At 38.9% G+C, this 13,865-nt stretch overlaps 1 protein-coding gene across 1 annotated transcript in view; it reads right to left on the bottom strand.

Annotated features, from left to right (window-relative positions):
• LOC115004803 (inactive dipeptidyl peptidase 10) overlaps positions 1 to 13,865 on the bottom strand; it is a 40,786-nt gene that overhangs the window by 4,055 nt on the left and 22,866 nt on the right. The window contains 11 exon segments of the mRNA XM_029426485.1: positions 796 to 843; positions 995 to 1,113; positions 2,447 to 2,494; positions 3,737 to 3,828; positions 4,717 to 4,821; positions 5,308 to 5,349; positions 10,127 to 10,250; positions 10,958 to 11,055; positions 11,302 to 11,456; positions 11,530 to 11,650; positions 13,783 to 13,864. Of these exon segments, the coding sequence (XP_029282345.1) occupies positions 796 to 843; positions 995 to 1,113; positions 2,447 to 2,494; positions 3,737 to 3,828; positions 4,717 to 4,821; positions 5,308 to 5,349; positions 10,127 to 10,250; positions 10,958 to 11,055; positions 11,302 to 11,456; positions 11,530 to 11,650; positions 13,783 to 13,864 (1,034 nt within the window).

Genomic DNA, 13,865 nt, shown 5'->3' with positions numbered 1-13,865 from the left:
GATACATATTTTAAGAGTGTCTTTTCATATTTACATTTTCTTTGAGACATTTTAATATCGATGTATTATTTATTATTATTATTTATATTACATATTTCTATAGAATTCTTTATATTTTTATTTCCTTTAAACAGCTTTTGTTTTAATTCAGATATATTGTTATATTATATTTTTATACTTTGATTGTAATTTTCTTTATATTTACATTTCTTACTAAAGCAAATGAAAACACACTTATTCATGAATATGATCAATTAATAGTATTAATTAATATTTTCTTACAAATCTGTGTGTCAGGATCTATAAAAAAATAGGATAAGAATACACATATAGGATTTGACACATGAGGCCTCTTCTCGGAGATCTAACAGCTCGATTAAGATTATAAAAGGAATACTTCACCCTCAAAATGATAATAATAATAATTTATAAAACAATAAAATGATGAACATAATGAAATAAGCGATTAATTAAATACCAATTAAAAAGGTTAATTTTGGGGTGAAGTATTCCTTAAATCCTGAACATCTCCACACAAACAGTAAATATATTCTATTTTATATGTATATATTGTTCATACTTCCTGCCTTTTACTTGCACCATTATGTCTCTTGCAGTATTTAATTTAATTTTTATTTTTATTCTTGCATTGTTGCATTGACCATCTTATGTGTCCAACGAGCCACAGACAGCGAGACAGCGCCCTCTGCAGGCTGCAGCAGGAACCTGCAGACAAGCCTGTGTGTGTGTGTGTGTGTGTGCGTGTGTGTGTGTGTGTGTGTGTGTGACACTCACTGGAGGGGTCCTTTGTACTGTGAACTGTCACTTTAGGGATTCCTGGTCCTGTGCATTTTATTAAAGGAAAACATTATTAAACCAGCAGCTTGTAAGCATGTTCCTTGTGTGTGTGTGTGTGTGTGTGTGTGTGTGTGTGTGTGTGTGTGTGTGTGTGTGCGTGTGTGTGTGTGTGTGTGTGTGTGTGTGTGTGTTTTACCTTGACAGTAGAGGGTGAAGTAGGTTTGGTTGGGGCTGAATTCGGCTTTGAAGAAGCGACATCCATCGATGAGGTGACAGGAGATGCAGCGGCGCTGAAACTCTCCGTCCAGGTCGACGCTGGGAGACACGAGGAATCGAGCGCACGTTAGAAGAAAAGGACTTTCTGCTGTGGTTTGATTTTCTCTCAGGAGGGGGCCAATTAATCAGTGTGTTTGAGACAAACGGGTTGACTTTGAGGAAACAAATGTGGTTCAATAAGTCTAAAACTATATAAAAACTATATATACACAAATATAAAAAAGAATATACATATAGCAATAAAAAAAAAGCTGTAGCTGATATTATAATACAATAATATATTATATATTATATATATATTATATATGTAATATATATATAATATATATATTATATATATATTATATATGTAATATATATATAATATATATATAATATATATTATATATATATTATATATGTAATATATATATATATATATATATTATAGTATTGTATTATAAATTATAATACAATAATATTATATATATATTATATATTATATATTATATATTATATATATATTATATATTATATATAATACTATTATATTTATATAGAATATAAAATATATATAGTTCTCTTATTATTTCTTATTATAATATATCTATATATTTTATCTAAATATATATTATACATATATTATTCTTATTTCTATGTCTATATCTAATATATAATATAAAAATATATATATTCTTGTATTTGTCTTATAATTACCTCCCATATTATATTTATATATACCTCTGATATATGTATATCTCCCTTCTTTCTATGTCCCTATCTCTCTATGCTGTATTTTTTCTACTCAATCCTATTATATCTATCTCTCTCTTCTCTCCTATATATCTTATCATATCTTCTATATCTATCTATCTATATATATCTCTATATTCTCCTGCCGGGTAGTTTGTGAACCAATGGATTAATAAAGTTTATCATAACCTTAATAACAATTTCCTAAAAGATTTTTTGATATGTTGTATCATTAATCTGAATCTTCAAAGTAAATATAGTGGAATAAAAAGTACAACATTTATATTTAAAGCTGAATCAAGAACTAATTATTATTTTGTGAGGTTGTATTGTTGTGTCATTATTGTCGTGTTATGTGTATTATTTTGTTAATATTAGAAACCCCCCACAGGTGACCAGTCGACAGGTTATTGTTTAACTCATTTTTTCTATTTATTTGAAATTTTGAAATTTAATAATATATTTTAAAAAATGATATATATATTTTTTAAACATTATCTTTATTTGTATTACTGTTTGACATGTGTGAATGCATGTCAGGATTGCTATTTAATTTGTTCTTGTACTGTGTACAGTAATAATGTGAATATTGCGTCTGTTCAGAGTTTTGTGCACAATCAGCTGTTTCTCACACGTTTACCTGTACAGGTGTCGGCTCTGTCTGGATTCCTCTGCACTCAGGAAATATCTGATGACGAGAAGAAGAAAAAACACGACACAGCAAGTTACACGGCAACACGCCGGAAGATCTTCTTCTGCATATTAATTATTACACACATTTAATGAGTAAAGCCGCTTTAGTGACAGAGAATCAGACGAAGTGTTTGACGCTCACACCTGCGTCACGCTCCCAGCAGCTGTGTTCAAGTGCAAGTAATCCTTCAGCTCTAAAGTAAAGTCGGGGTCAAAGCCCTTAAAATGGCCTTTTAGTTATTTTTAACTCTTGTGCACGTCTTTAAAACAGTTGCTCGGAGCTCAAAGGTTGCACGAGATGACTGAGAGAAGAACACGAAACAAGAGAAATAACTAATTATAATAATAATACATTAATAAATAGCTTTTATTAAGTCTCGTTTTCTTTCTGGTGTAGAAACATTTCTGTAAAATAAAGATTTTCTGTCATTTTAATCAGATTTTCTCAAAAGAAGTTGCGTCAAAAAAAGCATAAAATTATAAATATTATTTATAATTTATAATATTAATCTTCAAAAGGTCAGTCCTGGTCATATCTACTAAATACTAATTCATTTAGCTTCTAATCTTCTTGTGCTTATTTCCTTCAGTGATCCGTCGCCGATTGTTGTTTCTGATGCATTTGTGCAGTTTGTGCAGGAAACCATGGAAACAGCAGGTGTCCCAAACCGTCCCAAACTGTCCCAAACCGTCCCAAACTGTCCCAAACCGTCCCAAACTGTCCCAAACCGTCCCAAACCGTCCCAAACTTTCTCAAACCGTCCCAAACTGTCCCAAACCGTCCCAAACCGTCCCAAACTTTCTCAAACCGTCCCAAACTGTCCCAAACCGTCCCAAACTTTCTCAAACCGTCCCAAACTTTCTCAAACTTTCTCAAACCGTCCCAAACCGTCCCAAACTTTCTCAAACTTTCTCAAACCGTCCCAAACTTTCCCAAACCGTCCCAAATTGCTGGAAAATAATAAAAAGTTAAATTCTGCTGCAGATGATAGAAAGCAGATTTATGCTGTGATGGGATCAGAAACTGTGATTTTTAGAAACACACTTTATTACACTCGTGTAATAAGTTACACGAGTGTAATAAGTTACACGAGCTGACGTTACACTTAAACACAAAGAATATCCCGAGTTCCTCATCTTGTCTCCCTCGTATCCCAGTTCGCCGTCAGAGACGATCACTCGATGAATGATTCTGATGTTCGAGTTGCTGAAAGGTGATTTAACTCGTCTCACTTACATTTTTCCCGCCTTCCCGTCGAGGGCGCAGAGCAAAGTGACGTCCCAGCTCCCCGATGTCAGGAAGCGAGGGGGGATGGAGGGGATGGCTGGCTGCGTTACACAGATGAAGAAAAGGCAGATTTACAGAATGTGTCAGACGATGGGGGGGGGGGGGGGGGGGGGGGGGGGAAGGTTCATAAAGATAAACTACATGAAGGAGTTCAGGAACAGCTGCTGTCATCGCTCATTCTGACATTGGGACTGAACTGACTTTGGGTTTTATGCTCAGCCACTAACGGTTAGCATTTACGTAGCACGGAAGCTAACAAAATAAATAAATAATAAATAAATGACTCGATAAATAGATTAATATTTCATCAAATGCACCAAAAATAATAAATATAGGCATTAATTAATTGAAAAGAAATAATAACATAAATGTGTATATATTTATTTTATTTACCTTTGTATTATTTGACCTATTTATTTACTTTTATTTATTGATACGTTTTTAGTTGTGTGATTTCTAAGGGAATTTCTATATATTTGTTTTTATCTTGTCCTGGACACTTTATTTTAATTATTGTTATGTACGCATGTACACAAGAAAATGTTTACATTTTCATATTTAATTTCTACTTTTACTTATTATTTAAATGTATTCCTTTATGCATTTTTTCTTTATGTATTTAAATATATGTACTTATTTATTTATGTCTTATTTTACCTTTGCATTTTCAACCTCTGGGTCCATTAATGCTGCTGATACAAGACACGACTCAACAGTTATATCACATTACAGAAACAACGCGTCGTCCCCTCCTGTATAGAAGACGTTTCTTAAAAGAAAAGGCATCATTCAACATATTTGATTGCCCCGCTGGGGAGGAATAACTTTGCTTCCAACAGAAAGAGCAAACGAGCGTTAAAGTGTAAATTAGGGAGAAAAAACAAAGAAACAAACGACTTCATTAAGAAACGTTCTGGAATCACACTGACCTGAGCGGAGAGAGCGGCGATGTGGTGGAACTCTCCGCGGGCGCCCTGCTTCGCTGGCAGGATCGTGTAAAACACGGAGGCGTCCGCGGAAAACAGCGGCACGTCCTGGAGAAGGAAAGTGTCGGGTCAGAAATAAAGAAGGAAGAAGAAGTGATGGACTGGTGGAGTAAAACTTTATAACACACACTAACACACACTAACACACACACTAACACACACACTAACACACACACTAACACACTAACACACACACTAACACACACACTAACACACACACTAACACACACACTAACACACACACTAACACACTAACACACACTAACACACACTAACACACACTAACACACACGCTAACACACACTAACACACACACACACTAACACACACATTAACACACACTAACACACTAACACACACACTAACACACTAACACACACACTAACACACTGACACACACACTAACACACTAACACACACACTAACACACTAACACACACTAACACACTAACACACGCACTAACACACACTAACACACACTCTAACACACACACTAACACACACACTAACACACTAACACACACTAACACACACCTGTCGTTGGTTCTGCAGGATGTCCATGGTCATCTTGTGTTTCTATGGATTCAGAATAAATATTAAAGAAACAAATGTGTAAATAAAGCTGAAGATGTTCATGTTGTGTCTTGCTGTAGTCATGTTGTGTCTTTCTGTTAGTCATGTTGTGTCTTTCTGTAGTCATGTTGTGTCTTTCTGTAGTCATGTTGTGTCTTTCTGTAGTCATGTTGTGTCTTTCTGTAGTCATGTTGTGTCTTTCTGTAGTCAATGTTCTTTCTGTGTCATGTTGTTCCTTTCTGTAGTCATGTTGTGTCTTTCTGTTGTCATGTTGTTGTCTTTCTGTTGTCATGTTGTGTCGTTCTGTTGTCATGTTGTGTCTTTCTGTTAGTCATGTTTGTGTCTTTCTGGTGTCATTTTGTCTTTCTGTTGTCATGTTGTGTCTTTCTGTAGTCATGTTGTGTCTTTTCTGTTGTCATGTTGTGTCTTTCTGTTGTCATGTTGTGTCTTTCTGTAGTCCATGTTGTGTCTTTCTGTTAGTCATGTTGTGTCTTTCTGTTGTCATGTTGTGTCTTTCTGTTGTCATGTTGTGTCTTTCTGTGTGTCATGTTGTGTCTTTCTGTAGTCATGTTGTTGTCTTTCTGTTGTCATGGTTGTGTCTTTCTGTTGTCATGTTGTGTCTTTCTGTGTCATGTTGGTGTCTTTCTGTAGTCATGTTGTGTCTTTCTGTTGTCATGTTGTGTCTTTCTGTTGTCATGTTGTGTCTTCTGTTGTCATGTTGTGTCTTTCTGTTAGTGTCATGTTGTGTCTTTCTGTGTCATGTTGTGTCTTTCTGGTTGTCATGTTGTGTCTTTCTGTTGTCATGTTGTGTCTTTCTGTAGTCATGTTTTGTCTTTCTGTAGTCATGTTTGTGTCTTTCTGTAGTCCAGGTTGTGTCCTTTCTGTTTCATGTTGTGTCTTTCTGTGTCATGTTGTGTCTTTCTGTTGTCATGTTGTGTCTTTCTGTGTCATGTTGTGTCTTTCTGTTGTCATGTTGTGTCTTTCTGTTGTCATGTTGTGTCTTTCTGTGTCATGTTGTGTCTTTCTGTAGTCATGTTGTGTCTTTCTGTTTCATGTTGTCTTTCTGTTGTCATGTTGTGTCTTTCTGTAGTCATGTTGTGTCTTTCTGTTGTCATGTTGTGTCTTTCTGTAGTCATGTTGTGTCTTTCTGTTGTCATGTTGTGTCTTTCTGTAGTCATGTTGTGTCTTTCTGTAGTCATGTTGTGTCTTTCTGTTGTCATGTTGTGTCTTTCTGTAGTCATGTTGTGTCTTTCTGTAGTCATGTTGTGTCTTTCTGTTGTCATGTTGTGTCTTTCTGTTGTCATGTGTGTCTTTCTGTTAGTCATGTTGTGTCTTTCTGTAGTCATGTTGTGTCTTTCTGTTGTCATGTTGTGTCTTTCTGTTGTCATGTTGTGTCTTTCTGTTGTCATGTTGTGTCTTTCTGTAGTCATGTTGTGTCTTTCTGTTGTCATGTTGTGTCTTTCTGTTGTCATGTTGTGTCTTTCTGTTGTCATGTTGTGTCTTTCTGTTGTCATGTTGTGTCTTTCTGTTAGTCATGTTGTGTCTTTCTGTTGTCATGTTGTGTCTTTCTGTAGTCATGTTGTGTCTTTCTGTTGTCATGTTGTGTCTTTCTGTAGTCATGTTGTGTCTTTCTGTTGTCATGTTGTGTCTTTCTGTAGTCATTGTTGTGTCTTTCTGTAGTCATGTTGTGTCTTTCTGTTGTCATGTTGTGTCTTTCTGTTGTCATGTTGTGTCTTTCTGTTGTCATGTTGTGTCTTTCTGTAGTCATGTTGTGTCTTTCTGTTGTCATGTTGTGTCTTTTCTGTTGTCATGTTGTGTCTTTCTGTTGTCATGTTGTGTCTTTCTGTAGTCATGTTGTGTCTTTCTGTTGTCATGTTGTGTCTTTCTGTTGTCATGTTGTGTCTTTCTGTAGTCATGTTGTGTCTTTCTGTTGTCATGTTGTGTCTTTCTGTAGTCATGGTTGGGTCTTTCTGTTGTCATGTTGTGTCTTTCTGTAGTCATGTTGTGTCTTTCTGTAGTCATGTTGTGTCTTCTGTTGTCATGTTGTGGTCTTTCTGTTGTCATGTTGTGTCTTTCTGTTGTCATGTTGTGTCTTTCTGTTGTCATGTTGTGTCTTTCTGTAGTCATGTTGTGTCTTTCTGTTGTCATGTTGTGTCTTTCTGTTGTCATGTTGTGTCTTTCTGTTGTCATGTTGTGTCTTTCTGTTGTCATGTTGTGTCTTTCTGTTGTCATGTTGTGTCTTTCTGTAGTCATGTTGTGTCTTTCTGTTGTCATGTTGTGTCTTTCTGTAGTCATGTTTGTGTCTTTCTGTTGTCATGTTGTGTCTTTCTGTAGTCATGTTGTGTCTTTCTGTAGTCATGTTGTGTCTTTCTGTTGTCATGTTGTGTCTTTCTGTTGTCATGTTGTGTCTTTCTGTAGTCATGTTGTGGTCTTTTCTGTAGTCATGTTGTGTCTTTCTGTTAGTCATGTTGTGTCTTTCTGTATGTCCATGTTGTGTCTTTCTGTAGTCATGTTGTGTCTTCTGTAGTCATGTTGTGTCTTTCTGTTGTCATGTTGTGTCTTTCTGTTGTCATGTTGTGTCTTCTGTGTCATGTTGTTCTTTCTGTTGTCATGTTGTGTCTTTCTGTTAGTCATGTTGTGTCTTTCTGTAGTCATGTTGTGTCTTTCTGTGTCATGTTGTGTCTTTCTGTAGTCATGTTGTGTCTTTCTGTAGTCATGTTGTGTCTTTCTGTTGTCATGTTGTGTCTTTCTGTAGTCATGTTGTGTCTTTCTGTTGTCATGTTGTGTCTTTCTGTATGTCATGTGTGTCTTTCTTTTGTCATGTTGTGTCTTTCTGTTGTCATGTTGTGTCTTTCTGTTGTCATGTTGTGTCTTTCTGTATGTCATGTTGTGTCTTTCTGTAGTCATGTTGTGTCTTTCTGTTGTCATGTTGTGTCTTTCTGTAGTCATGTTGTGTCTTTCTGTAGGTCATGTTGTGTCTTTCTGTTGTCATGTTGTGTCTTTCTGTTGTCATGGTTGTGTCTTTCTGTTGTCATGTTTGTCTTTCTGTAGTCATGTTGGGTCTTTCTGTAGTCATGTTGTGTCTTTCTGTAGTCATGTTGTGTCTTTCTTTGTCATGTTGTGTCTTTCCTGTGTCATGTTGGTCTTTCTGTTGTCATGTTGTGTCTTTCTGTCTGTAGTCATGTGTGTCTTTCTTCTGTTGTCATGTTGTGTCTTTCTGTTGTCATGTTGTGTCTTTCTGTTGTCATGTTGTGTCTTTCTGTAGTCATGTTGTGTCTTTCTGTAGTCATGTTGTGTCTTTCTGTAGTCATGTTGTGTCTTTCTGTTGTCATGTTGTGTCTTTCTGTTGTCATGTTGTGTCTTTCTGTTGTCATGTTGTGTCTTCTTTCTGTTGTCATGTTGTGTCGTTCTGTTGTCATGTTGTGTCTTTCTTGTTGTCATGTTGTGTCTTTCTGTTGTCATGTTGTGTCTTTCTGTTGTCATGTGTGTCTTTCTAGTCATGTTGTGTCTTTCTGTTGTCATGTTGTGTCTTTCTGTTGTCATGTTGTGTCTTTCTGTTGTCATGTTGTGTCTTTCTGTTGTCATGTTGTGTCTTTCTGTAGTCATGTTGTGTCTTTCTGTTGTCATGTTGTGTCTTTCTGTTGTCATGTTGTGTCTTTCTGTAGTCATGTTGTGTCTTTCTGTAGTCATGTTGTGTCTTTCTGTTGTCATGTTGTGTCTTTCTGTAGTCATGTTGTGTCTTTCTGTAGTCATGTTGTGTCTTTCTGTAGTCATGTTGTGTCTTTCTGTTAGTCATGTTGTGTCTTTCTGTTGTCATGTTGTGTCTTCATGTAGTCATGTTGTGTCTTTCTGTAGTCATGTTGTGTCTTTCTGTAGTCATGTTGTGTCTTTCTGTTGTCATGTTGTGTCTTTCTGTAGTCATGTTGTGTCTTTCTGTTGTCATGTTGTGTCTTTCTGTTGTCATGTGTGTCTGTCTGTAGTCATGTTGTGTCTTTCTGTAGTCATGTTGTGTCTTTCTGTAGTCATGTTGTGTCTTTCTGTAGTCATGTTGGTGTCTTTCTGTAGTCATGTTGTGTCTTTCTGTAGTCATGTTGTGTCTTTCTGTTGTCATGTTGTGTCTTTCTGTAGTCATGTTGTGTCTTTCTGTTGTCATGTTGTGTCTTTCTGTAGTCATGTTGTGTCTTTCTGTTGTCATGTTGTGTCTTTCTGTAGTCATGTTGTGTCTTTCTGTTGTCATGTTGTGTCTTTCTGTAGTCATGTTGTGTCTTTTCTGTAGTCATGTTGTGTCTTTCTGTAGTCATGTTGTGTCTTTCTGTAGTCATGTTGTGTCCTCTTTGTGGTCATTTTCAAGTGCAGGGCCCCCTGACCCTGTGGCCCCCTGACCCCCTGACCCCCTGACCCCCTGACCCTGTGGCCCCCTGACCCTGTGGCCCCCTGACCCTGTGGCCCCCTGACCCTGTGGCCCCCTGACCCTGTGGCCCCCTGACCCTGTGGTTTATGCCTGCTCAGTACTCCATGATTATGTTCATTAATCATTGAATATAACCTAATGAGACATTGAGAGATGTGAGGACTGACAGGAGGGGAGAGCAGTAAGATACTGCATCACTGAGAATTCCTCTCGTGTAGCGAATGACCTTAAATATGAATCCAGCCGGTCGCCGTGTGTGCGTCTGACAGCTTAAGGAAATCAATCCTAACTCCCAACACGGCGTAGAGGAAGCCGTTACTGCAGCAGAGGCCTTCTGTGGATTACTAATGTGGAGTGATGACCGCTCACCTCTGAGCACGCTCCGGTGGTGGCCTCGCACACGCAGAGCACTGATTGGTTCTGGGCACGGTTCAGCCAACGCACCGCGAGGCGGGTGCTGCTGATCCACGTCACCATGGAGATGTAGCTGTCTCTGAAGAGGCCAAGCAGAAAATGATAACACGGAGAAAGTGATTGGAAAGTGGTGCAAAGGGATGGAAAACAAGAGGCAGTGGAGGGGAGAGGAATTACTCTCTGACAGACGGCGTCTAAAGTCTTTAAAGGAAAACTGCTTCCTGTGGATCAGTGTTGATGGGAAATGTTGGCGGTTGAGGCGATACATTCCTCGGTGCGAATCTGTTGGTTTGTTAGTCTGTGTGCAGGATCACAGAAAAACTAAAGGCCCGATTTTGATGAAACTCGGTGGAAGGCTGAAGCGTGGACCGAGGAAGAACTGCTATCATTTTGGAGCGGATCCAAATCATGGTGCGGACACACGCATTATGTTTCACTTCCGTTAACATTGCCAGATAGGACATTTGTGCTGCATTCATGTGGTGTCGGAATAATCGGAATAATGAATAATAACGTGTTCTCGCTCCATCCAACGCCACCATTACACGTGACGTAGTTGGATGAAAGGAAGAAGTATAAACGATTTGGGCTCTAGATGTTGTTCTCTTTGCTTGTATTGGACAGCTGGAATCCCAAACTATGAGGACCGAGGATATTGTGGACGAGGATACATTTTGCAGCTGTGCAACAGGATGTGACCGGCGGGGACCCTGCAATGCATCCTGGTACATGTAGGCTTAGAGAAGGAGACTTTTCCCTTTAAGGTTTGTTGTGTTTTACATTCACCTGGTCCTGAGGGAGTCCGGAGGCATCATCTCCAGAGTGTGAGCTGGACCGTACAGATTCACCACAGACAGACTGACTGATGGGATACTGGAGCCGGCCTGAGAACAACACGAAGAAAGAAAAGGAACAAATGAACTCATTAAAAGTGATAAATTGTTCGAGCCACGCCAGCAGGAACTGTTTGATGAATTGCTGTGACATTTGGTGCAGATCTCCCCGGAGCCCAGAGGAGGAACACTTGTGACTGTCCCCCTCAGGTCAAAGGTCATGACAGAATACCCATGAGCCTCAGCTGGACTCAACACTACTAAATGTTGGGATGCTAACATGCTAAGCTAATATACCTTGGGGTAGGGGAAGAGCACGTTGGAGGGGTAGAGACCCCCTAAGAAGCGAGGGATTTCCATCACGGGGGTGGCAGAGTTGTTGATGGTGAGGTACGCCAGCCGCGCCCCGTCCATCGACCACCAGTGGGCAACATACGTCAGGAGCACTTCCTCTGTTTAAAACGACAGTGTCATCAGACTCAAACATGCACCTGCTGATTGTTGTTGTGCTGGAAAACCTCCCACCTTCATAAGTCCAGTCGGAGAGCCCGTTCACCACGTTCTGCTCCGGCTCGGTGTCCGTGAGGCGCAGGGCTCTGCTGCTCACGCTCGGCTTGTAGTACAGATCCCCGTCGAACACGTAGGCCTGGCATGAGCAGACAGACAGAGCCAATCCATTATCAAACACGGTCCGGCTGAAGGCTTCATCGCCGGCCAAGAGTGAATAAATCATTGGCCAGCAGCACACAAGTGAGAGCCAATACATCTTTACTCGCCAGTTAATACGCTGCAGACGAGCTGCACGGGCCGATCCCAGGGAGCTGCATGAATTATATTGTGAGTGTAGAACAGACTCATTACAGCAACACCTCTTATGGATTGTAAAGGTTGAGAAGATCTTCTTATCGTCATATAACATCGGATCTCATGCAGGAAGTGATGTGCGGACACATGTCCTCGGTCGTTTTGTGTCTCTTTGTGGTCGTTTTGTGTCTTTGTAGTCACTTTGTGTCTGTTTGTAGTCATTTTGTGTCTCTTTGTAGTCATTCTGTGTCTCTTTGTGGTCATTTTGTGTCTCTTTGTGGTCGTTTTGTGACTCTTTGTGGTCGTTTTGTGTCTCTTTGTAGTCGTTTTGTGTCTCTTTGTAGTTGTTTTGTGTCTCTTTGAGGTCGTTTTGTGTCTCTTTGTAGTCATTCTGTGTCTCTTTGTAGTCATTCTGTGTCTCTTTGTAGTTGTTTTGTGTCTCTTTGAGGTCGTTTTGTGTCTCTTTGTAGTCATTCTGTGTCTCTTTGTAGTTGTTTTGTGTCTCTTTGAGGTCGTTTTGTGTCTCTTTGTAGTCATTTTGTGTCTCTTTGTAGTCATTCTGTGTCTCTTTGTAGTCGTTTTGTGTCTCTTTGTAGTTGTTTTGTGTCTCTTTGTAGTCATTTTGTGTCTCTTTGTAGTCATTCTGTGTCTCTTTGTGGTCATTTTGTGTCTCTTTGTGGTCGTTTTGTGTCTCTTTGTGGTCATTTTGTGTCTCTTTGTGGTCGTTTTGTGACTCTTTGTGGTCGTTTTGTGTCTTTGTAGTCACTTTGTGTCTGTTTGTAGTCATTCTGTGTCTCATTGTGGTCGTTTTGTGTCTCTTTGTAGTCGTTTTGTGTCTCTTTGTGGTCGTTTTGTGTCTCTTTGTGGTCGTTTTGTGACTCTTTGTGGTCGTTTTGTGTCTCTTTGTAGTCGTTTTGTGTCTCTTTGTAGTTGTTTTGTATCTCTTTGAGGTCGTTTTGTGTCTCTTTGTAGTCATTCTGTGTCACTTTGTAGTCATTCTGTGTCTCTTTGTAGTTGTTTTGTGTCTCTTTGAGGTCGTTTTGTGTCTCTTTGTAGTCATTCTGTGTCTCTTTGTAGTTGTTTTGTGTCTCTTTGAGGTCGTTTTGTGTCTCTTTGTAGTCATTTTGTGTCTCTTTGTAGTCATTCTGTGTCTCTTTGTAGTCGTTTTGTGTCTCTTTGTAGTTGTTTTGTGTCTCTTTGTAGTCATTTTGTGTCTCTTTGTAGTCATTCTGTGTCTCTTTGTAGTCGTTTTGTGTCTCTTTGTAGTCGTTTTGTGTCTCTTTGTAGTTGTTTTGTGTCTGTTTGTGGACATTTTGTGTCTCTTTGTGGTCATTTTGTGTCTCTTTGTGGTCATTTTGTGTCTCTTTGTAGTCATTCTGTGTCTCTTTGTGGTCATTTTAAATCTCTTTGTAGTCTTATGTTTCTTAGCACTCACAGATTTCTGGGATTCACAATGTTTTCTTATTATTGCTCTTTTCTTCGGTAGCAGAACATTTTACGAGACATAGAGAGAAAAGAACATCTCGTTTTCACGGTCAACAAACGTTTTGTCCAACGGAAGGAAACATAAGTTTTCAATTAGAGGAACAAAGAAAGCATGAATATCATATAATCAATATTAGATTATATGTTCCAGAGTAATTGTAATGATTGGATTATTTAAGAAACCCTATCGCTCCATTGATCCCAGTTAAGACTATAACAACTCTTTTTTGAACTTCCTGTTAATTAGTTTAACTTCATCAGCTTCACTGCTGCTGAACTTCTTAATCTTTGGCAGCATCTCTGCTCCTCTTCAGCAGGCGTCAGAGTTCTTGCACACGGCACCACAGCGCTCTTATAAAGTGTTAGCGTCACCTACACTAACAATAAACAGTTTGAGAGTGGATTCATCTCTCATGGGGAAGATGTGGAGGGTTAAGAACGTTTGGTGCATCTGGAGTTGCTGCATGATGACCAGGTTAAAGAGTTTACCAGCTGGCTCCCCTGAGGCCCCCAGGAGGCGTACTGCAGCGCCGCCTTCTCGTTCTCCGGAGGGTTCAGCTCCTGCAGATCTC

The sequence above is a fragment of the Cottoperca gobio genome, unplaced genomic scaffold (assembly GCF_900634415.1).
Source record: "Cottoperca gobio unplaced genomic scaffold, fCotGob3.1 fCotGob3_189arrow_ctg1, whole genome shotgun sequence".
NCBI classification, from domain to species: Eukaryota; Metazoa; Chordata; class Actinopteri; order Perciformes; family Bovichtidae; genus Cottoperca; species Cottoperca gobio.
The sequence above is the reverse complement of the archived record's forward strand: the minus strand, read 5'-3'. Positions and strand labels throughout refer to the sequence as shown.